The 26,069-nt window shown below is 39.3% G+C and overlaps 3 protein-coding genes and 1 long non-coding RNA gene across 8 annotated transcripts in view; 1 reads left to right on the top strand and 3 right to left on the bottom strand.

The window, feature by feature from the left end:
- The window catches only part of LOC116614255 (protein turtle homolog A), a 35,147-nt gene extending 22,645 nt beyond the window's left edge, over nt 1-12,502 (bottom strand). The window contains exons 1-4 of one of the 4 annotated variants that reach the window (XM_048732345.1): nt 12,299-12,502; nt 6,740-6,793; nt 2,400-2,467; nt 1,380-1,718 (exon numbers count right to left, since the gene is read on the bottom strand). In XM_048732345.1, the coding sequence (XP_048588302.1) occupies nt 1,380-1,718; nt 2,400-2,454 (394 nt within the window). In that variant the 5' untranslated portion in view covers nt 2,455-2,467; nt 6,740-6,793; nt 12,299-12,502. Of the gene's footprint in view, nt 1-1,379; nt 1,719-2,399; nt 3,100-6,739; nt 6,794-6,933; nt 7,081-12,298 lie in introns of those variants that run through there. The other 3 variants (XM_048732346.1, XM_048732347.1, XM_048732348.1) reach the window with 3 other exon arrangements.
- A 1,782-nt stretch (nt 12,503-14,284) lies between these two features.
- LOC5506643 (RNA-binding protein 7) lies at nt 14,285-16,190 on the bottom strand. The gene is made up of 2 exons (XM_048732947.1): nt 15,992-16,190; nt 14,285-15,278 (listed from the first exon to the last, which is right to left on the bottom strand). The coding sequence occupies exons 1-2, from the start codon at nt 16,088-16,090 to the stop codon at nt 14,829-14,831; spliced, it is 549 nt and encodes a 182-aa protein (XP_048588904.1). The 5' UTR covers nt 16,091-16,190; the 3' UTR covers nt 14,285-14,828.
- Nucleotides 16,191-17,104: 914 nt separating this feature from the next.
- LOC116605526 lies at nt 17,105-25,754 on the top strand. 2 transcript variants are annotated; one of them, XM_048732484.1, is made up of 5 exons: nt 17,105-17,285; nt 20,286-20,356; nt 20,723-20,877; nt 23,316-23,721; nt 24,364-25,754. In XM_048732484.1, the coding sequence occupies exons 1-5, from the start codon at nt 17,222-17,224 to the stop codon at nt 24,619-24,621; spliced, it is 954 nt and encodes a 317-aa protein (XP_048588441.1). In that variant the 5' UTR covers nt 17,105-17,221; the 3' UTR covers nt 24,622-25,754. The 2 variants fall into 2 exon arrangements, with proteins under 2 accessions (XP_048588441.1, XP_048588442.1); XM_048732485.1 differs by lacking the exon at nt 17,105-17,285 and adding an exon at nt 18,889-19,030.
- LOC125572247 lies at nt 18,375-18,849 on the bottom strand. The gene is made up of 2 exons (XR_007313696.1): nt 18,740-18,849; nt 18,375-18,562 (listed from the first exon to the last, which is right to left on the bottom strand). It is a non-coding gene; the product is annotated as an uncharacterized LOC125572247 (long non-coding RNA).
- Nucleotides 25,755-26,069: the final 315 nt, after the last annotated feature.

Here is a 26,069-nt window from a genome sequence, read left to right as displayed (position 1 = left end):
GAGTTCTTTATGAAAGCGAACAAGCCAAGACATACTTTGAATAGTTCCCTGACAATTCCTCACATTTTCTTATCCGAACTTTGTCATGTCCCGATAATTTAGCGATCTAAGTCACGAACGATAGCAGATAGAGTGATCTTGTTTTCTGATGATTGTTAAGAGAGAGAGTTGAGTGCAAGATAACCTCGACCTTAGTGTCAGGGCGACAGATTAAGAGGAATAGTTTAGTTTAAATAAACTCATACGGGCAAAATCGCATTAACAAATGTTCGAGAAACTATTCAAAGTTTGTGCAAAAAAAAAAAAATACCTAGCCGAAGGCTTTCAAAATAACTGGGGAAATTTAGATCGAATTTCAATCACCATTTATATAAAACTGTCATGGGATGAAAGGTTTGACAACTCTTCCAACCCGCATTGCCAAAGTAGAAGCTTGATCTGAACTTACAGGGCTTCCAAAGAATTGACACAAGCAGCAGGGATGACCTTGTCTAATTGATATATGAGACAAGGGTGGTCTGCTTGATGTAAAAGGGATAAAGAAATAAAACACTTCTGGCATCATGCTGCTTCAGAAAGTAAAAAGACACCGGATATTTTTTGTGTGTTTTCAACAGATCTAAGACATCGAATTTGATAGTTAACAATATCAGAAACAGCAGGAAATAACAAAAAGGGAGCTCACACAACCAATATCAATTGCTAAATACGATCCTAACGAACTGCCTCGTTCATAAAAAGGGGTTAATTATCTAGTGAAGGAGGGAGCAAAGAATAACCAGAACATGCATTGCATTGACAGATCGCCACAAAGCGAGATTTCCCGTGCTTTATACCGGTGATTTAATGTCTAACTTTGTCGGGACGGGCCAGGAAGAATCACTCATAACAACAATGTGCAGCACGGCATATCTGTTATACGATGATTCTAAGATTAGAAGGGTTATCGACCCGTTCCATTAGGACTGAAGTATTAGGAAGTAGAGATTGTTTAGAGAGACAACGAGGGTAGAATAGACAGGAATGTGGCCTGTCGCCTTTGGGCCTCTACGGATGGGTGTGTATGAGAGTGGGTAACCTCAGTAAATTGGGTATCCTATGGCTAATTTGAGCAGAAGATTAGGCGTTCAATCTTGCCTTTCGTTTTGGGAAATAGTCAGAAAAGGTGGGAAGAAAGATCGCCAAGCCTTAATATAAAAGATGGAGATAAAGTTTTAAAATTTGTGCACGAACTTTTTATCGCTGCCCGCAGACTCACATGCATGTTGAAATGGTCTCCGTTTTAGTATTGAAGTCTAAACAGAGTTTCACACAGTTGAACACAATTCCCCAAACAAATGGTCGACATAGTAGGGTGAGCCAAAATTAATATGACATACCTTGAATACGCAGTTCTATTGGTGTGCCCAGTTTAAAGAGGCCGGCAGTATCACCCGTGGAAGTAGCCATAGTCTTACACCGATACCTCCCCGCATCTTGCCCAGTCACACTCGAGACCAAAATGGCGCTAGAGTTCACCATGTGCAAGCGGCGAGCGTATTTTGCCGCCACATATGGCTTAAAATTCATAAACTTAATGAAAAAGGGGCTTTTAGAATTGTTTAAGCTCCAGTTGATCAAATCAAACGAGTTTCCGCCCGTATCGCACGACAAAATCACATCGCTGCCAGACTTCACGTCGATTATTATCGGGCCCGGAGTAGGACTCTGCGCCGAACCTGAGAATTAAACAAACGACAATTAAAGTTGAGTCAACTGCAGCTTTTGCTGCTGTGATCGCTGTTTTAACACACATTATTTAGTATGCGGGACGGAGGGAATTATGACTCACTCGGACTCAAATAATCGTGATTTATCTTGCGTGAAATTCAGGATTATTTCTCGAGTAGCGCTAGTAGAGTATTGCGCCTATCTTACGCTTATTCTATCCTATACTTTTGCCTAGTTTTGGTCAGTAAATAACGATCTTAGCCTCAGCAATTTCCATACACTGTTTCGACATTGGGATCTGAAACTCGAGTGGCCTGTACACATAATAGTTTCAGCGTCACTGAAGCAAAAACACTATCCCTCGATCTTCGCTTAGAAAGTTTTTAATTTCTCAAAATAGTTCATTTTTATTTAGAGCACCTTAATAAAATGAATCTTAACTCCGAAAATCGGAAGCGCATCTTGTTTATAACGTCACAAATAACACGGGGAAGGGTCCTTCTCTGAATTTTCACAAATGTGTGAGCTTTTCCTTGTCGTAAGGTTACAGCTCTAGTTGTTGTTCGGGATAGATAGCGAATATAATATTAGCTTGCCGTTCGGTGGATCGGCACTAGACATTTGGATTGCGCAGCAGTGCGTGATACTAAAATTGTGTCGTATTTAAATCTTAAGTTAAAATCACTTACCTGGGCTTGCGGCAAGAGTGAAGATACAACAGAACCACGCGATAACCAAAATCATGCCTCCTCAGATCCTAGGACACAAGCCCGCATATGAACCACAGTGGTATCAAATCTCACTCGTAACAATAAGCTCTCTAAGTTCGTGGCCACAATGGTAATATTTATCGCGATCAGAAGAAGTTTTTCACATGATCACGAAGATCCACAATCACAATGCTTCGATAAACTCAGATGGGCATTTGTAATGACTAAACTGACATGAAACGTTCTCACGGCCGACAGGAACAATCGGCTGAAACAAAGGTCATCGCTAGCCAATCAGAGCGCGCGACAAATGCTTTTGTCAACAGGTTAATCGATGCCATGACAACATCAAATAAGTGATGTGGAATAGAGTATTTGTTTGACTCGCGTGAATCTTAATCGGCCAGAGAAACAACTTTAAAAAGCAGGGCAAAGAAACTCGCGAAAGTGCTCTTGAAGTATCATAAAGTTTTGACAAAGGATTTATCATAATTAGCAATACAATAGCTCAACGGGGCGGTGAACCAATGGGCTAGTGTTTTATTGTGAGTGATGAGTGACGGCGAATAAAGGATTCAAAAGGCTCCCGGGGGCAGAGAACCGTGCAATTAATCAATTATAAAAACCTTGTATGGACACAAGATATCTTTGATCAGATTTGTTACGGCGAGTCAAAATATCACTTTACCAGCGCGTTTTACACGAGGAAAGCGTGCTGTCAATATTTGAAGCCATTAGTGAATTGACACTCTTTCACTTCGTTTGTTTTCTCGTGTTTTTAAAAGCAAACTAATTGATCGGCCTTTTGTTAAAGATATTGCAGGACTTAGCGTTGTCCTTGGTTTGTGGTTAGTTTCGGAATGCATAAACGTTTTTTAAAAATCTCTCGCGGAGAGCACTCTCATTATGCCCCACACAAGACGTCTGTGTGTCGCGGTTTAGCTGCTGTCGAATGCGCTCTAGTACCCTCTTGAAGTCGAGTTGACGGAAGCTTATTTTTCCTCTCGAGTTACATTCCATAGATGGGCCGTTGAGATGCAGTCGGCTTTCGACGGTTAGAAATTAAAATCCTTAGCGACGCATGCGACGCGCTCCACTTTAAAAAACGCAATAAACTGAGGCTAAGAATAAAGCGTAGATTGAAGAGCGTGGCGTCAGCACGTGTATCAGAGCGAAAAATATGTTTTCTTAGAACTTTTATCAAGACCCTTTTTACATAAAAAATCCAACAAAAAAGATACCTTGTTATGGGTTTTTGCCTGAATAAATTGATGTTTCAACTTAGTCGAGGGGTATAATCGTAATGAACGAGACTCAAACCATTTTTTTTCTTGACATATTTTTGACAGTTTAACTCAAATATATAGAGTAGATGCAATGAGTTCACAGTGAGACTTTACACCCTCGATACAACGAGCCAGTAAATACAAGAAAAAATGGAAATAAGTCGACGATTATTCTGAAGTTTAGCCAATATCAGTAATACAATGTCTAAGCTAAAATATACTTTCCAATTCTACATTTTAGAACGAGTGAGACTAAGGCCCAGTCCCCACGCATCCGTTTTCGTTTGAAAACGCAAACTTTATATTCCGTTCACAAGATCCGCGTCCACACGAAGCGTATTTCATTTTGAAACGACCCGTGTACAGTTCTACAGCGCATGCGTACTCGCGCGCCAAGTGGACTGGACCTGAGTTAGCACGCCATCGTTTTCGAAAGGTTCCCTTTTTAGTCCGTCCCCACGGCACCGAAGGGGTATCGTTTCCAAATTGTTCCACTCTGGAGTTTTTAAATCGTTCCTTTTTCGACCATCGTTTTCGCGTTTCCGTGTGGACGATACCCGTATCCGTAACAAAAAGGTTGCGTTTTCAAAAGAAAACGGATACGTGGGGACGGGGTTTAACGAATCAATACTATGCGCAATCTGAGCCACGGCATGTTCTTAGCATGTTCTGAAAATTTAGTGAAATCTCGGGCCGGACTTTCTTATAAAAAAAGGTTCTTATAAAAAAAGGTTCTTATAAAAGTTTTTATTTAAAAAAATGTGTATTGTGTCGGTCTCACAGTCACGAGTCACGCAATAGCGGCCTCCGGAAATCTTTGCAATAAATTTACCATTGTGTTTCCTTTCTTACATATCCTGTATTAAAACATAGTATTATATAGAAGAAAAATCATAGGCTAAAACGGATGTTTCGTTTACATATCTAGGTCACAGCTCTTAAAAAAAGATGACGTTTGAAAATTCCACGGGCTAGTTGCGTCTAGTTTTCAAAATTGGCGCCATACGGTGGCTGAGAAGCGTCTGTTGGATTAGTTGAAAAAGGAAGAACCAATGAATTAACGGGCTTGTTTTTTTTTACTCAATAAGCACCATGCAAAACTGCAAAATCCAGCATATAACAGATAAACCATAACAGAAGTTGATGCAGTACGAATTGACAAAATCGTTGCTTGTGAAAGCTTTGTGTCGTTCTAGATATCATCGTATAGATAATACCAGAATGGTGGCACGGGCGGCATAGTTTGCAAGTACGTCGTCCTCTCGCCGCTGTGGTCCAGATTCGAATCCTGGCTCTAACTGGGGAGAGCCCTTATCGTGCGATTTGACTCGAATTTGTGTCACAAGTGAGAGATATTTGTTCTCTGTGTCCAGTCTTCTTGTACCCTGGTTCCAGAGCCTCGAACGTCTCTCTATTTAGTGGCCAGCGAGGTGGAAAAAAGTAACAATTACTACGCAGATACAATTTAGTCATTGACATTGTACTATCTTTTGGCTGCTTTGATCTTGGAATATAATTCCGGGCCTAGAGCACAGTGAGCTTACCAAAGAAAGTATCAAAGCCGGTTTTTCTTGCTGTCTTTTCTACTCTTTCACAGTGCATCCACTAGGAAAACCATACAAAAAGTAATCTTTCTTTTGAAATTTATATAGCAATTTAGCAGTATTCTCCTATTCCTCGACGGAGGCGACTGCTCGAACTCCACTAATTAGGAAAACCTCACACAAGCTCTTAATTCCGCACTACTTGAGCAGCCAACGAATAGAGAGCTGCGTATTAGTTATATCTTATAAATACTTGTTCAGAGGATAGTTGTTTTGTCTAGCCCTTATCCGCAGCACAAATGCCTTAGTTTGCTTTGCATGGTCCGTATAGACAAAATACAGGGCGATGATATTACTTTCAGTTCCTTGCTTTTAGTCACACGGTCTGTAAGGGAAGATACCAGCTTGACTTCAAGATGGTTTTTGATAGCTTTTTTCATCTTTATAGCACTCGCACATATCTATCCTCGGGGATAGGCACGCTAAGTCGCGATGACGCCCTTGGAGGTACCTAGAACTTGATTGTTGATGAGATTTTCATGTTTGACGGGTCGCTAACGAATTCTACTAAAAAAATTCATGCAAAAATCTTAAAACCCAAGCAAAAAGCATGGTGACATTGGCGATTTTTAAAGAAGTAACAGCCTCTCGCAATAAGCAATAGGTAGAAAAAGAATCCCACTTATCTGAGCTAATGCCATGATATGAAAGGATAAATAAAATCAACAAAAGGGAATTCATAAAAAAGTATTTATAAACTTTTTGATGGAATAATCTTCTTTTTTTTCAGCAAAATTTCTTTTCATCTTTTGCCTTTTACAAAGCTTATTCTGATCACGACAGCTCTATACGGCAATACCCTTTATTATTAAAGCCTTCAATAATATAATGGTAAAACAGGAGGAATAACTAGATTAAAAGTGTAGCTGTGGAAATTGCTGACAACTATGGACGATGCGACGTGTAGAAATTGTAAGAAACTCAAATGTGAATTACGATGGATTGGATAATCTAAATGACAAGAGGATTGACTCATTCTTTTTTTCATGAGCAAGCAAATATGAGAATAATCTAATTGGCGTAGCCGTCAGTTTTCTTATAATAAGAATGACTCATCTACTCGAAGCAAAACGACAGGAACTTAGGGGAAAGCATACAGATTATTTGTACTATAAGCAAAAGGGGTTAGCTTATTTCTAGTGTAAACTTTTGGTAAAATGGTGAAAAATTGATCGTTCTTTTGTCGTTTGTTTCAGACCAACCGCTTTTGAATTCAAGTGTAATATTTACACAACAAAGCCATTACTTTCACCTATATAATCACAAGATCTGAACTGTGCAAGAACCAGAGGAAGTTGAATTACGATCTTTATCTTTCTTAGGCATAGCATGCACTTACCCAGTACCAAAAGAATGGTTTTAGGCAAAGCAGGATATACTAGAGAAAGAAAGGCCCTGACGTCTGAAAGAAATGCAAAATGGTACTTACAGTTTTGCAGAGCGGAGGAGGACGAAGCAAGAAAAATAAACTGGAGGCTCAGGCCTAGCAAAGAGCGAAAGAAAATATTGATTAGAATATTATGATTGGAAATTGAGCTACTGCATTAGCAAACAGAAATGGCGGAGCGCTGGCGACAATAATTGAGAACTCCCGTGACCTGGGGAGTAAATTAAACAACTCACCTCTTTGCAAAAAACATTTTATACAATCCGAAATGGAATTCAGGGATCGATCAAATTCAGCTTCGCTTTGAAACATCTATGGTTTTCACCATCCTACTACCCATTCCCCAAGGCTAACACTGAACGGAATAATAACTAAACCACTTCTTCCAGATAAGAAGATCTTGTGAGAAACCTGTTTATGGCAAAATGTTCTAGCAAAATGAAAAAAAAAAAAAAAAAAAAACAGCAAATACGGAGCTCCGAAATCGGCCACCTAACTCAAGCCAGAACCTTTCACCTGGAATTAAAACGGAAAAAGAGAGAACGCAAATTTCCTAAGCCCGGCGTGTCTCCCCATCTTTGATCGTCCAGTGAGTGATGAATATTTTATCCTATTGTAATTTGAAGCATGCTTAAATTTCAGTGGAGGAGAGTGGTTTTACGTAGAACAAATGCAGATCCATAGCCTTCAGTCTGGTAAAAGTTAGAGGGGGAGATTCATAACGAAGAATGAGTCTGTGTAGGTAGGTGGGAGTAAATTTTATTTACGACAAAGTGGGGGACTTAATTTTATTTCCATATATACAAGAGGAAGATCTTCCAAGCGAACTTTGGTCGCATAAAATAAAATAAAAACAAATTTTAAGCTACGCAGGTTATTTGAACTTTAACATGTCACATGATTTGCCATCGAGAAAAAAGTCCTATTGTCTATTACGACTTTCTCTCGGTATGGGTAAAGTTTATGACATCTGCATAAGTATATTACCCCAAGAAGCATGGTGGATAATCATTTTTGCGTTGCTGCTTTGGTCTTTTTGATGTTGAATTGTTGAACTGTACTCATCCGCTTTTGTTATTTGTGCCTTTGGGCTTATAGACCCTTTTTGCTGTCGTTACCAACAGTAAACATGCATAGTTTAGCAATAAAGCCCATCAATAGTGAATTTACTGTAAAAAAATATTTATATTTTACTAAGTATCTTACCTTTAGCAAAGCTCAAAACAAATGTAATCAAAGTTCATTGAATTTTGAACAAAAATTAAGTAAACAGCAACGTCATTATCAGTTTCTCTCTGTCAATCCAATTTTTACAGGCTAGTAAGGAGGTATATATATATATATATATATATATATATATATTTTCAAGTAAACACGATCCCAGAGCTAAGAAAATGATCGTTGATCCCAAAGCTGAGTGCGAAAACGTGATCCCTGATCTGATAAAAATCTTGTCTTGTGGTCCCGTACATTTTAGGGCAAATGATCCTTGATCCCTAAAAATTTTCATGATCCTAATAATGTTGAAAACGATCCCGATCCTACTGACCTCATTTTGATCCCTGATCTCCCATAAATACCTCATTTTGATCCCTGAGCTCACATAAATACCTCATTTTGATCCCTGATCTCACATAAATACCTCATTTTGATCCCTGATCTCACATAAATACCTCATTTTGATCCCTGATCTCCCATAAATACCTCCTTATTACTCTGTATTAAAAATTGTATGGAAGATGAAAAGAGCAATAAAGAATAGTGACAGAACACAACATAGGCAGTCGAAAAAATAATCAAAACGACACACAATAATATAATTGCAAACATATAAACTATAAGCAGTTTAAAAAGAATAACCAAAAGATGATAAATAGCATCATCATCAGTTTAAATACGACGCTTAGAAAGTGTTTTATAGCATATACGTCTATAGCAGTCTGCAAACCTTTGGCGTAATGAATTCTTCTTTCTCCACGACAAGCCGTGTGTCGTTTGAGGATAGATTTGTAGAAACAGATTGAACCCGGTATCTGAATTTCAAATGGCTACCTTTCTTGACTACATAACGAAAAAGTACCCATTAAACGAACTCTATTATATCATGCCATGTCCACTCAGATTCTTCCCACGTATGAATATAAACTACGATAAATAACTAATTATCGATACAGGGTGCCAATATTATCATAAGAACATCTGAATTAAAGAATCCAGATAAAAGGCATCAAGTGAATGTCAAATGACCCGTATTGAGTGGGTTTAAGTAGCGACTGTCTTTAAACGCATATAAATGAATATTGAATATTTCCAAGTCTCAGTCAAATATATCTTATGGTCACCAGATAGGGGCTGTTTACGCCCATTCTTTTTACTAAACAGAGGCGTGTCATAAGAAGATGGAATTTTAATGGTACCCTATGGTTTCGTACCTGTGGATGCACAGTTCCCGCCTATAAAACAAGGCGATTTCTCTTACGTACGCGTCTCTTCGACAATGTTCATGCAATGTCTCGGCCAAGCTTTTATTGCGCCCTGGGTCAATAAGTAGCTTTAGCTTAAGCTATCCTATCTCCAGTAGGACCTTGCACAGTATGTCTTAGAGACGCTTACATGATCAAAGTATGTCTTAGAGACGCTTACATGATCAATGCGCAATGCAATGTCTCGGCCAAGCCTTTATTGCGCCCTGGGTCAATAAAGATTTTAGCTTAAGCTATCCTGTCTCCAGTAGGACCTTGCACAGTATGTCTTAGAGACGCTTACATGATCAAAGTATGTCTTAGAGACGCTTACATGATCAAAGTATGTCTTAGAGACGCTTACATGATCAATGCGCAATGCAATGTCTCGGCCAAGCCTTTATTGCGCCCTGGGTCAATAAGTAGCTTTAGCTTAAGCTATCCTGTCTCCAGTAGGACCTTGCACAGTATGTCTTAGAGACGCTTACATGATCAATGCGCAAGGGTGCTCCTTAACAAAAACACCTTTTCCATGTTCAATGCTTGTCCAATCGATAGGCGACTTGCACGAAGAAATATTTTGACTTTTTGCGTGGCAAACTCAAGTCCAAATACACACGGAGTCACGCCAGAGAGCGACACAAAAAATACTGAAATGGAAATAATCTTTTTCTGTCAAAGAAAAGTTCTGGCTGCTTTGTGAACTCTAAATAAGTTTTGTTGTTGTTGTTGTTGTTGTTGTTGTTGTTGTTGCCTTTTTCCCGCTAAAAACGGAGAGTGTGCGCGAGTGACACAAAAAGGTCACGTGATTTCTTAGTGCAGTTCAAATTTGTTACGTATTACCTATAGGATCAAACTATTTTTCTAGCATATATTTTCTGCGCATAGCTGATCAAAGGTATAGATATGGATTTGATACTGGTAAATACCTTTTATTCAACAATCGAGTATAAAATAGGATGCCGGATAAAAAACTATGCAGGGGTAACGCTTTCTAAAAACATTTTCAACTTTGCATTAATATCAGCGATATATGTAGTGAAGCTAATATTCCTGAAAGACATGGGGCCGAAATTTTAAGCGCATTTGGAGATTTGAGCTGTTGTCTGCCGGCAAAAAGTTTATCGCCTTATTAAATTAACAAACTCATGTATATAATATAACACATGAATATCAGAAATTGTGCAAAAGCGAGGATTTCTATGATGGATAACGGTGTTGGAGGCTCTTTGTTATTGTTATCTGGTCTATAATAAAATACGTAAGCACTGAGAACCTTTGCGATTATTTCACGGGTACCCTGTGTTAGTTAAGAGCACACGCGCAAAACAAAAGGTCGTATTAAAGAGCCACGTGTAACCAGAAGGAAATGTGATATGCTTTTAAAAAAATGTTGTGCTTTTTATTTTATTTTCAGTAACTATGAAAACACTGCAAACAGGAACCATTATTGTCTCATTTGCAACAAAACTTTCTACATTGGAAAATCATCGGTAAAGAATTGGCTACATCGTTGGTTACAGGCCTCCCATAGGAGAATTGAGAGAACAAACGATTTCTGAAAGCAGAGCGTTATTTTGCTATCCTTTATATTGCTATCCTTTATCTTGCAAAAGATAAGTAGGCAAAGCCAAGTTTCAACTGCACAATGGTTAGATAATAGTTTGGCTTTGGGATTTTGAAAGGGGTTACCGTCAAAATCTGCTCAATATCTGTGATTCTATATGGTCATTCGAAAAGTGAGATGTGCAATCCGGTATTTCCAGGAACCCATCAGATGAAAAGCGGAGAGATAACTTACTACTTACTTTAGCTTCCTTATTACATGTGGGTTATAATATAACCGCCATTAAAAAAACAAGTAATTTTTTTATAAAAAAGTTAAGTTTGTAAAGCAAATATAAAGAACAATTTATATTTTACCGAGTGAGAAGATTTCAGAACTAAAAAATGGAAGCTTGATTAACATCCAAAATTCCATCATACATTTTGTAGTAAGTAGCGGTACTTACATAACCAACAACTTTGCGCTTGCCTTGAAACTTTATCATAAATATCGAATCTCAAGTATGTAGGAACTCTGTCAAAGTGCAATAACTTACTTTTAGCTTTAAGCCAGAATTCTCCTAATGCCAGACCCAATTCTAAAGAAAACTTTTTTTTTTCTTTATATGTCTAACAAAATACATACAAAGCGGAGAATTATGGGCACGTGTCATAACTTACACAGAAACCGAAACCACAAGATAAAGAGGCCATTGTAACCCATCTAAACATAATTCGATCTCGGAATGGGAGAGTTTTGGAAGCAAAAGGTGGGAAGATCCACCTGTCTAGCTTGCATCGCGGGGTTCCTTATTGTTGAGCCTAAAGCGCAACGAACGATAAACTTTCACCTAAAAATACGCACTCTAGAATGAAAATAACCTAGGTCCATCAATCTATATAATCAAAAAAGTCAATAGCTTTTAGGAGTTGGTGGTTTTAGTCTGCGTTTGAGTACGAGGGTTGAAATTTACATACGCGTGAGTTCGAAAGTAAGAATTTGAATTTTGTACCGGTGGAGCGCAGGTAGAATTCTTTACAGCGTGAAAAACGGGGAAATACCCATTGACCGTACAATAATAAACGATAATGTACTTGAAAAAGGTACTGTTCTCTGATTTATTAAGAAAAAAATGTCAGATGTAAAAATACACACAACCAAGCCATCTAAAATGAATTATTTTTATAGATATTCCTCTGTTTATAAAATCGCTTTTGCCGGTAAAAGTAATATTGGATACAAACATTTTGTACTTTCGCATTGAATTATTTGATCGCTCAAGTTACTAAAATGGCGTGAATATTTGACAGAAACAAGAATCTATGACATGGACAATAAAATAATTTACTTTTTGAAGGAGACAGTCATCCTCACAGTATATTCAAGACAATTACAATATTTGTAATTGTCTCAAATTTTATATCGTGGCAATATGGTTCTTCTAAACAGGTCCTAGTAAATTTTGTTGAGCAATGTTCCTTTAAATAAGTGGATAACTGATCCATGAATTTCGAAGAATTTACTAGCGAGTGAGCACTCTTTGCGGTCGAATGTGGAAGACATTAGCCGGCACTAATAACATGCGCTCCTTACCTGTTTCGCGACGGAAGAATCGACTGGCAAACTTCATGTGTTCTTTCAGATCCAGAACGTTAACACAGCTAACACCGTCCCTCAATCTCAAGCATCTGGCCACAAACAGATCCAGTTTCGTCCTTACTCAAAAGAAAAGAAACACAAAACCATTACATGAGATGGAAATCGAAAGAGTCCCACTTTGCGGCAACAGAAAACAAAACCAAGGACTGCTGACCGATCTTATCGGCAGGCTCATGACTGTTGAATGGTTTCCCAGACACTCAAATAGGTTCCCATACCAGTTTGCTTACATCATGGCTTTATACTGATTTGCGCCCGTCTGACGCAAATGCACAAATACGCAAAATAAATTTCCGCTTAGACTTAAGATTTAATAACAGCCTAAGGGAGTACGACAGTTTGTAGAAATTAATTCTTGTCTACTCAGACATTTTATAAGGGATTCTTCATGAAAGAAAGTGCTTTTCTGTCATGGGAATTTTTATAGGGGTGTAAATACCAAATTTTATGGGAAAACTGTATAATTGGTACTCAAACTAATGGGTAAAATGTCTAACGTGCTTATACTCACATGCTATACTGGCTTTTCAGAATAGAACTTATAGTCTATCACCTATTCGTTCTTCATCAGCCTTAATGGCTATTAACACATAACTCACCTAAAAATGAGCCTAGAAGTCTCCGGGGATGCACTGTTAACAGGTTCACTGTATTAATTAAATTTTTATTAAGGAGGGGGGGGGGGGGGGGGGAGATAGTAGTCATAGGCTTGGAGAAAAGATAAAAAGATATGGCGTGGGAATGGAGGTTAGGGAAATGACAATCAAGATTTGACTATCTACTCTTTTAAATCCAAAAATTGAACAATAAATAGATAATAGCCTTAATGGCTATTTACACATAACTCACCTAAAAATTAGCCTAGAAGTCTCCGGGGATGCACTGTTAACAGGTTTACTGTATTAATTTATTTTTTATTAGAGGGGGGGAGGTGGTCTTCATAGGCTTGGAGAAAAGATAAAAAGATATGGAGGGGGAATGGGATTTAGGGGAATGGCAATCAATATTTGACTATCTATTCCTTTAAATCCAAAAAAATTAACAATAATAGATTCTTTTGGGAAATTTATACAAATTTATTTGTTTATCTATTTCTTTTTAAAACTCTGTTGAAGAAGTCTTATTTTTGGAAAATTAAAAAATTAAGGATAAAGAACATTCCATGAAAACAGAATCACAGTGTAAGGTTAATAATTTATTCCTCTTGATTGCTGGGAAACGCTTAATAGGCTGGTTCTTTAAGTTTTTGACTCACAACTTTTTTAATATTCAATCTCCAGGGATCAGAGATGAGCAGGCAAAACACACAGACAAAGCTTTGCAAGACTTTAGAAAATGTCTAGCAATTTGCCCTTACCTCTCTAGATTTTATAGATTAGTGATTGTAAGCTGATTAGGAAATAAATAAATATAGCCTTTTTTTTCCAGAAGTGCACTAGCACTCCGAGGAGGGGTCCACTTTCTGCTCCCAATGGACGTACTATTTGTAGACAAAACTATAAAGCATAAGCTAGATCACTCTGGTACGTAGCCAATTCCGACAATTACCGTCCAGTGGATATACTGCAGTATTACAAATATGCCATGCCCATCTTTGTTAAAGACATAATACTTCAGGCCTGTACCCAGGAGGGGTCCACTTTCTGTTCCCAATGGACGCGCTATATGTAGACAAAACTATACAGCATAAGCTAGATCACTCTAAGCCAATTCCGACAATTACCGTCCAGTGGAAATACTGCAAAGCATATTAAAAATCCCAAATTGTTGAAAAAATAAGGTCCATTTTTTTTCGATTTTGCCCCCCCCCCCCCCCCCCAAAGAAAAATACTGGGTACGGGCATGTACTTGACATGGTTGGTATACATGCAAACGAGATGTACATTTCAGTAGGGAGAAAAAAAACTGCTTGAGTCACTCTGAAGAATAAAGTTTCATTTCATTGCTAAAGCATGAAATCATACATGAAAAGCTATATTACACATCAATTTTGGTCTGATTTTCCAAGGATACTTTGAATACAAAGAAGTTTCTTGTGAAGAAATGTATTCATGACAGTAGATTGCATCTCTATCCACTTGTTCTCTTACTGTAATACGACTCTGACAAACTGCAATATGCAAATCATCTAAAGTTTGGGTCTTTGGTTGGTAGGAAAGAAAAATTTAATATCACATATCATCTGTATTTTTTTTGTAGGAGATATAATAATGCACTTTGTCAGTAGTTTTGTCTTTGTTGGTAGTAGACAAAAATGCACTAGTCACATACAGTATCAACTGTAACTTTGGTCTTTGGTCTTGGTTGGGTAGTAAAGGGATATACAGTACCCTATGCTCATATCATCTGTGATTTTGCTTATATTCCCCGAATTTGTTTTCTTCTTATGTAGGAAGATATATCTATGCACATATCATATTTTGTTTTGTCTTTATGGGTAGGAAAGATATACCCCAGGCACATATCATCTGTAGTTTTGTCTTTGTGGATAGGTGTTTGGGGGCAATTGCGGGCTGACAAAAGGAGGATGCCCTCTTGACACCATTTCTGGTGTGTATGGAAACATTCCTGGATGTGATGGAAACTGTGCTCCAGGTTGCTGCCAAAACTGTCCTGGTTGTGAATGACTACGCCTAAACTCAGGTCTTTCAAAGGAGTTTTCAAGGTCTTTTTGCCTGCCATTGTGCTTAGGGGTGAGGAGCAGTAGTGGTGATTGTCTGTTGGGTGTCATGGCTGCATCTTGGTTATTGCTCTGTGGCTTCACATTAATTGCGCGGTCATACAACCTTATCCCATCTAATAGTTCGCTTGCATAGTGGACTGATACTGGGCTAGAGAATTCAACAAATCCAAATGACCTTTGTTGGCCTGTGTTTTTGTCTGTTGGGATTCGAACATTTTCCAAAGGGCCAGCCTACAATAAAATAAAAGTAATTTAAGTTATCCTCAAGACAATTATTTGCAATTACTGACTCCAATACCTTGTTTGGGCTAAAAAGTAAAAAAAAGCTCATTGAATTTATTTGAGTGTTTTCACATGGCTGGGATGACCAAATCAATAGGCCATTGCAGCTATTAGCTTGTGCGTGCATTACAACAGAAACCTACCTAAACTACCAGAATGCAGCATCCGCCTTTTAAAGCTTGCACCAAACAAAGGTACACTGCATGACGGTAGTTGAGGTAGGTTTCCATGCTTATAGCTGGAATGACCTATTGCATGCAGATTTCTTTCATCTTTCAAACTAGAAGCTGGTGCAATCAGTTCAATGGGAATCATTTTATAACAAGATTTATTTCCCTTTTGTTTAAGTAATTGTCATCCAATCACAGTGAAATAGTGAAATGGAAGGGAGGCCATCAGGCTTGATAGAGATTTTCTAGTAGTATCCCTCTTCTTGGTACTGAACGTAAGTAATAATCTGGATTTACAAGTGCTTGTATAAATAAGTATAAGTAATCTTGCCTAACACTGTCCATACAAAGCAATATATCCATCCTGACAGACTTGCAAATCCTCGCATTGTTTTAAATGTGCTGAATCACAATGGACCACTTGAAATTCGACCAGCTTAACGAGAGGAAAATAGGAAACTAATTTTAAACAGACAGCCGACTTATAAGTACCTGTAAAAAGAGCTCCCATAGAATCTCCTCCGTGACTCTTGAATCCAGATTGCCGACAAAAACCGAGCAGTCTTTTTCGCTATATCCTCCTGAGGCCATAGTATCTGGATTTTAACCATAAATAAACGAAAAATCTGTATGAAGTTTTGATGCAACACGAGTAAAATTGGAGTGAATTTTGAAGAAATTATAATCTGACCAGCGGTATACCATTTTAACCACAGGGCACCCGCACAAGTAAAGTGGTCTCACCCGATGATTCCAGGTGTTTCCGATGTCTAAGTATATTGCAGGCATTTATTCCTAAAAAAATATATATTTCATTTAGACTCCTTGGCTCAAATACTCAGAGACGATGACTCAACGGTATTTGTGGGAGCACTATTTGCGATCACCAGAGGGCCTACATTGCTCCTCAGCCCCTCGCCTTTGAATAATAGACTTAGTCGGGAATATCTGTGGGAGGAGACGGTACAGAGCCACAGAAAAAAAATCTATGACTGTTTTTTATCGGCTGATGGGTGTATGTGTGCGCCCGCCTCTAGCTACGCGTTTGCATTTGACAGAACAGGTAAACCATTTGTCGCATTTCCAGTTAAAATGTTTTCGACTGATTGTCAAACTTTGAGATACAGTTTGAATTCAACTGTTACCCCCTATTTTTTGTTATTAATATATCGACGTTATCTAACCTTCAATTACCGCTTGGTTCGTTGTCTATGCGGTTATCTAGGGAGGGCGCTTTTTTCGGTGAACGGCAAACACTCAAGCCCAACCAGGATTCTGGGCGGGAGGGTTCGTCCTAAACCCCCGTTTTGTTTGCTCTGAAGGGACCTTCAAGCCGGGTGGGGGGGGGGGGGGGGGGGGGGGGGAGGGTTCGTCCGAAACCCCCGAAACCCCCTAGCTACGGGCCTGACACTTTCGAATAGTCCCTAAAGAACGATACCCGGTTATCTTATATGTACCACAGTCACAATTCCTTTAGCTTAACCTTACAACTTCGAGACCGCGAAATGAAGTACATTTTAGAGAGATACTAAGATAATTCCGAAAAATGTTTAAAAAGACAGAAACCCCAGCAGGTGTATTTTTCGCATCGCTGATCTAAGACATGCGCAGTAAAACTCGCGCTTCTCCGGAAACCTCTATTCTTTGCCTATAAACTGTCGGCGAACTGCGCCGGGCGAAGCGGAGCCTCTCTCAGGCTATATATACCAGAAAAAAGCGTCTATGACCGGGATAAGGATATTCATGGATGAATTTTACCACACAAAAACAGGGAACAAATCAACTGGTAAGTTCCCAGCGTAAAAATAACAGGCAGGTAGGTGAGCGGAATTCCCCCTTCTTTATGTCTCAAACTATTTTACGGCACAGTTTCTAATAAAATCCCCGCGATAATTCTTATTTTATTAATTTTCACTGTCCTTTGTGATGTACTAAATGAGTGAGGAAATTATAATGTTTGCTAGTCGACTGCCTTAGAATCGAAGAGTCGGATAAGAAGTCACCTCGGAAACCACTTTACTGCGCTGATATTCGCCTTTTGCCTTCTCCGCTATCGTTCGCCAAAAAGACAGACATGGAATAAGTAAAAAGGGAAGTAAGATTTGCAGATAATACGAGTCAGAAATTTTCAACTCTGATTGCATTATTATTATGTATAGATCTTTTGCAAATGGTTTCAAGTTGCGCTAAAATGAAACCAAAACAAACTGAGAGTCCAGGTGTAAAAAGCTAAAATTTGCATACCATTGAGCTGGAGCGCCTGGCAACGAAGAAGATTCTTAGAGAGATGGCTGCTCATATTTTCGAGAAAAAAGAAAAAAAAAATCAACAATAACGAAACCAAGGACGTTGATATTTTTGCAGTATTTAGTATAGGTCTAGTCGTTTTCAGACGCCCCGGGTTTTTAATTATTTATTTACGAGTAAAAAAAATCTGCAACAGTCTTTTCTTCTCTGCTTGCTCGCTCCTTTCAGTGATATATGAATGAGATGACGGGATTAGGAAGATAGAAACTACCATAGATCAAACATGTCAGTTACTTTCGCTCGGAAGTGCGATGGTAAAGCGGTTTCGAAAGAAAACCTCCCAAATATTACTATATTTGTAGTAGTTTTAACAGTAGTTATTACACATACAAGTTTTGGCGCACTTCCTCAATATGGTAATAAAATCAGGAGCGAGAAAATATTGCATTGTAAGCTAGAATTACAGTGACAATTTCAGACCCTTATCAAGTCGGTCAACAAAAAAATTAAATTACATATATTTTCTTTTTTTCTAGGCCGTTTTCGGGTCGATAGGATTTTGGCACGAGAAACGAGCCTTTAGTCGTTCGGAGTTTTGTTTGTCTTTCATTTTTTTTTTTTATTTTTACTTTATTGACAATAAAGCCTAAAGTTAAACATCTGGCGAAATTGTTTGGCAAGATCTGACAAATTAGCCTGGCTCTCGCCAAGAAATTAAACCATCTGGCAAACGGCTTATTTTCAATCTGCTTAATAAGGGTAACCGCGGTGATATGGGCAGTTTAACACTGTTATTGGTCCGTTCCCTCTCTACACCTGAGGAATGGTGTATTTTAGTCCCTTATACCCACCGTAATAAGTCGAGTAAGCGCCGCGGCATTTCGGGCGAGGCGCTTATTCGGGGGAGGCGACTTATTCAAGCGATGTCTTTATAAAAAGGTGCATAAAAACGCGAAAGGAGTAAATATACTCCCTCTCGTTCCCACTCTACACCTGAGGAATGGTGTATTTTAGTCCCTTATACCCACCGTAATAAGTCGAGTAAGCGCCGCGGCATTTCGGGTGAGGCGCTTATTCGGGGGAGGCGACTTATTCAAGTGATGTCTTTATAAAAAAGGTGCCTAAAAAACGCGAAAGGAGTAAATATACTCCCACAGACACTAGAACAACATAAAGTCAAGTTTATCGTTATTCCAGAGAGTAGATATAACAGCACACTAGCATACACACACTGGCACCAGTTGGGCCAGTTATCTATAGTTTGCAAGGACAATGCTGTGTACAGTTAGTATTTCATTACTTTTTTTTTTGTTTTTCATAATTTATTTAGTGAATACTAGCAATTGTAAGCAAGAAATGCTAGGCAGAATAACACAAAGCTGATTATAAGTGTATAAAAGACACTATTGAACCATGATATAGTGTTCTTATTTTAAATATTGTTGATAATTTCAGGTTAGGGGTAGGGGACGGGTAAATTTTTATTACCCGTCCCCTAAATAGCATAATTTACATATGGTAAGCTTTTCTGCTGTAACTTTCTCTTCTTTTTGTGTATTGGGCTAGAATTTACAGCAAGTGTGTATTATATGATAGGGAACAATTTTTTTTTCAACATTTTTTGAATGACTTGATTTCAAGTGTATAATGTGATATTTTCTTGTAAATAGTATATTACGTAACACCTTAATTAGCATAAATTAATACAAAAACAATTAGTAAATGGTGAAAAAATTAAAAATGAGGAAACCAATGTGTAGCCCATTTTGTAAGCTTTCCATAGACATATAGCACAAGCAAATCGGATAAAAGCAGAAATGGCAGAATATTTTACAATGAGACACACAAAAAATGACCCCTTTTAGGGCAGGCACCAAATGGTTAAAGTCAACCTATTATTTCAGAGTCTGACATATCTTCTGTACAACTTGTGGTTTCGGCCTTCATAATTTCATAATTTTTTTTTTCGTGCAATGATTTTACGGTAAAATCGTGAAAAATGTTGCAGGGTTGGGTTGGGATTTTTTTCCTCAATCAGTTGCTTGCAGGAACGTTTTTTCCAAGTCACCCCCCCCCCCCCCCTAAATCAAATTGTTTTTCCCTGAGGACGCTTGGGAAGGAGATAACATTTGTATTTTTGTTTTTCTGTATAAAAAGCGTTACAATGCCCAACGACAACATTGTATGCATATCGTTTTGTGGGTTTGCATGCTCCTCCACTGTTTAGAAGTTTATTTCCATTTGTTCCTGTTAACTGATAAAAAACAGTATCGGTAAATCCAACTGTTATATACTGAAAGCTGTGCTTTGAACTAGATCATATAAGTATAATATAAAAGCTGAAAAAAACGGCTCCTAAAAAATTCAGAGCCCAACTTTAGAGGACCCTTTTGGTGGTTAAACATTTTAGGAACCCCCCTTCAATATCCCCCCCCCCCCCCTCGGTGCATTTACTGAACGCTCCCTTAGTCTAGGCGCTTATTTGAGCAATCACGTATGCTTATCTAAAACCCCATAAAAAAAATGCCATTTTTTTCAGATTTGTCCATGTTGGGTAAATGCCAGCTGATCACTACAAATTTTAAAACCCCAATGAAGACTGAAAAGCAGGTAAGTACTGCATCGTAGAAAGCACTTGCAGGACCTTGCCCTACAGCCTGGTGTGTTTCCTTTACTTCTTTTTCGAATCCCCGGATTATACTATTTTGTTAAACAGCCTTCCCCAAAATAGTAAAGGCGGATGAAAGGTCGCGGTTACCCCTTATGTACTAGCGGTTAGAAAACCTAACGTTGGAATGATGCACCACGCTCATAATCATCATCATCATCACCACCATCATCATCATCATCATCGTCGTCGTCATCATCATCATCACCGTCTCTATTATCACCTCTATCATCAATATACGCAGCATTCAGCATTCAACAGTCATACCTATAGTAATATTGTAATTTTATTGCTCCTTTTTCTAATAGACTCCACCAGACGTCATCCCGTTAAATGTGGGAGGTTACTATTTCGTAACGAGGCGGTCCACTCTCATGAAGGACAGCGATTCCATGCTGGCGGTTATGTTCAGCGGTCGCCACCATCTCGACACGGACAATGAGGGCAGATACTTCATAGACAGGTACTTAAATGGATTGTACTACAGTCAACCCCCACCCCCCCCCCCCCCCCCCCTACAAATGAACCCTCAAGACAGACTCCACCCCGAATAATACGAGTAATTCGAGTTTCTCCATACTTCCGGTCGCACGAGACGGGTAAAACAAGCTACCTAGAACATGGCCGTAGCACCGGGTAGGGCAATGGAGGTATGTGCCCCCCAATAATATTAAAAAAACGATATAAGGAAATGACATATTGGGGCGTGGCTGTGCCATCCCCTCAATATTTTCTTAATATTTTTATGCATTGTACCCCTCCCCCAATCTTACGTGGCCTGCCAAGGCTTTGTAGAAGAGATTATTTCTTATTCAAGAAAAAAAGAAACATTTTAAACGCTTTCTATTTTTTTTAGTTAGCAAGGGTTATCTGGCTTATCAACCACGCATATCATTTGTATAAAATTAAAAGTCTTATCACGCACATTATTTGTATAAAATTAAAAGTGCTATCGCTAGGATTATTCTGTACCTCCTTTCTGAGGTTGTTTCTCCCTCTCTTATCTCACTCAGGGACGGCACATACTTCAAACACGTGTTGGATTTGTCCTTTAGTCATCTTCTCTTATATCACCATCCTCACTTAGGTAATCTTACTCAGGGACGGCACATACTTCAAACACGTGTTGGATTTGTCCTTTAGTCATCTTCTCTTATATCACCATCCTCACTTAGGTAATCTTACTCAGGGACGGCACATACTTCAAACACGTGTTGGATTTGTCCTTTAGTCATCTTCTCTTATATCACCATCCTCACTTAGGTAATCTTACTCAGGGGCGGCACATACTTCAAACACGTGTTGGATTTGTCCTTTAGTCATCTTCTCTTATATCACCATCCTCACCTAGGTAATCTTACTCAGGGACGGCACATACTTCAAACACGTGTTGGATTTGTTCTTTTTGTCATCTTCTCTTATATCACCATCCTCACTTAGGTAATCTTACTCAGGGACGGCACATACTTCAAACACGTGTTGGATTTGTCCTTTAGTCATCTTCTCTTATATCACCATCCTCACTTAGGTAATCTTACTCAGGGACGGCACATACTTCAAACACGTGTTGGATTTGTCCTTTAGTCATCTTCTCTTATATCACCATCCTCACTTAGGTAATCTTACTCAGGGACGGCACATACTTCAAACACGTGTTGGATTTGTCCTTTAGTCATCTTCTCTTATATCACCATCCTCACTTAGGTAATCTTACTCAGGGACGGCACATACTTCAAACACGTGTTGGATTTGTCCTTTAGTCATCTTCTCTTATATCACCATCCTCACTTAGGTAATCTTACTCAGGGGCGGCACATACTTCAAACACGTGTTGGATTTGTCCTTTAGTCATCTTCTCTTATATCACCATCCTCACTTAGGTAATCTTACTCAGGGACGGCACATACTTCAAACACGTGTTGGATTTGTTCTTTTTGTCATCTTCTCTTATATCACCATCCTCACTTAGGTAATCTTACTCAGGGACGGCACATACTTCAAACACGTGTTGGATTTGTCCTTTAGTCATCTTCTCTTATATCACCATCCTCACTTAGGTAATCTTACTCAGGGACGGCACATACTTCAAACACGTGTTGGATTTGTCCTTTAGTCATCTTCTCTTATATCACCATCCTCACTTAGGTAATCTTACTCAGGGACGGCACACACCTTGTCCTTGGGCTTGTCCTCCTACCATCTCCTCCCTTCTCACCCTTCTGCCTTACCTCAATCAGGGACGTCACATACTTCAAACACGGGTTGGGCTTGTCCTCCTACCATCTTCTCTTATCTCACCCTTCTGCCTTACCTCACTCAGGGACGGCACACTCTTCAAACACGGGTTGGGCTTGTCCTCCTACCATCTTCTCTTATCTCACCCTTCTGCCTTACCTCACTCAGGGACGGCACACTCTTCAAACACGGGTTGGGCTTGTCCTCCTACCATCTTCTCTTATCTCACCCTTCTGCCTTACCTCACTCAGGGACGGCACACTCTTCAAACACGGGTTGGGCTTGTCCTCCTACCATCTTCTCTTATCTCACCCTTCTGCCTTACCTCACTCAGGGACGGCACACTCTTCAAACACGGGTTGGGCTTGTCCTCCTACCATCTTCTCTTATCTCACCCTTCTGCCTTACCTCAATCAGGGACGGCACACTCTTCAAACACGGGTTGGGCTTGTCCTCCTACCATCTTCTCTTATCTCACCCTTCTGCCTTACCTCAATCAGGGACGGCACACTTTTCAAACACGGGTTGGGCTTGTCCTCCTACCATCTTCTCTTATCTCACCCTTCTGCCTTACCTCACTCAGGGACGGCACACTCTTCAAACACGGGTTGGGCTTGTCCTCCTACCATCTTCTCTTATCTCACCCTTCTGCCTTACCTCAATCAGGGACGGCACACTCTTCAAACACGTGTTGGGCTTCCTGAGGGACGAGCAGGTCCTTCCACCGCCTTCTCTCGCCATACACGTGTACAAGGAGGCCCAATTCTACCAGATACAGCGGTTAATCGAGAGACTGGAGCGCTACGCAAACGTCTTCGCGCTCAAGCTTAACAACGCTAAGAAATTCAAACTGGGAGATTCGTTCGACGCGTGGAAAAACAACATTATCAGAACAGCTCAGGAGAGAAGCATGGAGAGCCTTTCGTCGACAGGAAGGGTGAACTTCGTGTGTGCCGAGGATAGAAAGATGTTCAAAGCAGCTGATGACTGCATTGGACAACTAGAGCACTCTCTTGTGGTCACGAGTCCAGGCAAAGACAGGCAGACCTGCTGTCACGAGTCGTACGAACAGGTCAGAATTACAATTAGACTTTTCTTAATAACCGAGGTTACTGGGAGGGCGTTAAACGGGGAGGTTCGATCAGTCGGTTTTCGGCGGTGGGGTGAAGGGGCAGTAGTGATTGCTATATGTATGAAGATTTCCATTGCAGCAATGCGATGGAGTGTGGAGTGTTATGATTGTGATGATATTAAAATGACGCTGCTTGTGATTTGGTGATAATAATATAGGTGATTATTATAATAATGACATCGACAACTATGGTGATAAAAAAATAATTATCCCTAAAAGTCCTATGTAATACTTGGTTAACCATTTTTTAATCAAAATACTTCGCCTTGAATTAGTCGACGGAAATGGATTTTTTGTGTAACCGAGTATTGACCGTCAGCGTGAAATGGGGGCGTAATTGGCCTTTAAATAAGGCCCCCATTTTTTGCTTCTGCTCGATGCTGAGGCACACAAAGCATCCATTTACATCGGCTAATTTAAGCGAGTAACCAATATATTTTCAATAAAGTAACGTTAAACGTAACAGATTTCATTCTTAGATTGTTATTTTTTTAGTTTCCTTGCGAATAAACCGTTGTAAAAGTCAACAGTAATCAATAACAAATGAGTAGTTGATCGATATTTTAAAGCCTTGATTTTCAGGTTCTAGGTAGAATCGCTAAACCTGACCTGGAACTGGAACTCTCCCCTGGGGACACAGAACTCTTTGCCCGTCTGACGGAGCGCGAGCTGAGAACGGAGGGCTACACGTGCCGGGTGTGGAGGGAGGAGATACGGTGCAATAACGTGCGCAAGCTGTTCGGAATCGGGCTAGAAGAGTGTGAACTAAAGCTAGTGGAATATTACGTGGAATTTGAGTGGCCCGAGCCGGAATCCGCTTGCGACAGACAGATACCATAGTATGACATCATGAGCATTAGTATGACGTCATAAGAATCCAGTCATAGAGAGAGAACGAGCTACAGCTAATGGAATATTACTTGGAGTTCGATTGGCCCCTGCCGGAGCACATTTGCGACAGACACCATAGTTTGACGTCACGACTGTCATGTCGTAACGTATAACAGAATGCGGTATACTGGTAGTAGTACTAGAAATACTACTGTATTTGACCTTAAACTGAAATCTGCTAAGAACAGATTAATTCCATTAATTTACGTCACGCCGTGATGTAAAAAGCAAAAGAAATGAATTGAAAAGCAAATTGAATGAATCAGACAGAACTCTTTACCACATGTGACATTTTCAAGTCGATTTTTTTACTGGGATACCTGTGGTAACCCAGTTATAAATTGCAACTGTTTTTTTTTCCGTGGTCCCGGGAAATCTGCAATGTTTCACAATACCCCAAGAGCCTCTGCGCCACAGTCAATACTTCGCTTGTTTTAGTATTGATTGCGACCTTACTGAAGCCTTTTTCTTACACGAAGTATCTAGCCTATTGTCCTTCGTCATCGCAACGCTTAGTTACCAAAAACTTTTGCATAATTTAAAACTGTGTCATGGCCGCCATCTTGAATTTGAGATTCCAGCTCTCAGATCCATGTTATTTGTGCAGTTGAAGGCCCGATTCGCGATCTAATAACTGTATATTTAACCATAGCCTCAATTTCTACCAAGTTATTTTGGAAAATCATCTCAGCTTGGATTGATTTCGCTGTATTTACTCGTGTTTACATTTGCGACCCGAGGAGACACGCGGCTCAAGATAAGAATTAAGTTAAGTGCTGACTGCTTTAGACTCATACAGCTTACTTCAAGACGTAATTAAATGTGCTCTGGACACTCATGAATGGACTCGAAGTATTTACCTTGATTGCTTAATCTATTTTGAAGTGGAAGAAGTTTGAAAAAATTAATGGAAATCGTCTCCTACAAATCGCTTTGTCGATGAATCTACTTTACATTGTACACTTAACCGGCTACCCTAAGATGAATTTTATGTTCTTACTATAAAATATCTTGATCTCTCTCATTGAATCTCATCATTTTAACCATGTCGATTTTAATAAAGTACAGCATAGGTGTTGTAAGTCATGTAAGTGTAAAATATGTACTTAACATATTGACCCCTCAACCGGCCTGTACCGGCTTTGGGAAGGACCCACAACCCAAAAAATTCATAAATGCAAACTAAACACAACAAGATGAAGATACTCAGGCATCAGTCTAAGGGATAAATGGTCTTGCAGATATGCATCCAACCAAGGTGTTGGCATCTACTCTTAAGCCAAATAATAGCACAGGTTCTTTGACAAATTTCAAATCGAACAAGGAAAGAAAAGCAGAATCACCTCTCTCAATAAAACGCTCAAACACAGCTCAAGACACAAATAAATAATTTTAAA

The sequence above is a fragment of the Nematostella vectensis genome, chromosome 9 (genome assembly GCF_932526225.1).
Source record: "Nematostella vectensis chromosome 9, jaNemVect1.1, whole genome shotgun sequence".
NCBI lineage: Eukaryota > Metazoa > Cnidaria > Anthozoa > Actiniaria > Edwardsiidae > Nematostella > Nematostella vectensis.
The sequence above is the reverse complement of the archived record's forward strand: the minus strand, read 5'-3'. Positions and strand labels throughout refer to the sequence as shown.

Excerpts from the sequence above, each read along its gene's own strand:
- LOC5506643 (XM_048732947.1), bottom strand. The coding sequence starts at position 16,090 with ATGGCCTCAGGAGGATATAGCGAAAAAGACTGCTCGGTTTTTGTCGGC. Across the intron at positions 15,279-15,991 it reads TATGGGAGCTCTTTTTACAG|GCTGGCCCTTTGGAAAATGT; the intron begins GTACTTATAAGT and ends ATTTTATTGTAG.
- LOC116605526 (XM_048732484.1), top strand. The coding sequence starts at position 17,222 with ATGACCGGGATAAGGATATTCATGGATGAATTTTACCACACAAAAACA. Across the intron at positions 20,878-23,315 it reads GGCAGATACTTCATAGACAG|GGACGGCACACTCTTCAAAC; the intron begins GTACTTAAATGG and ends TACCTCAATCAG. Across the intron at positions 23,722-24,363 it reads GTCACGAGTCGTACGAACAG|GTTCTAGGTAGAATCGCTAA; the intron begins GTCAGAATTACA and ends CTTGATTTTCAG.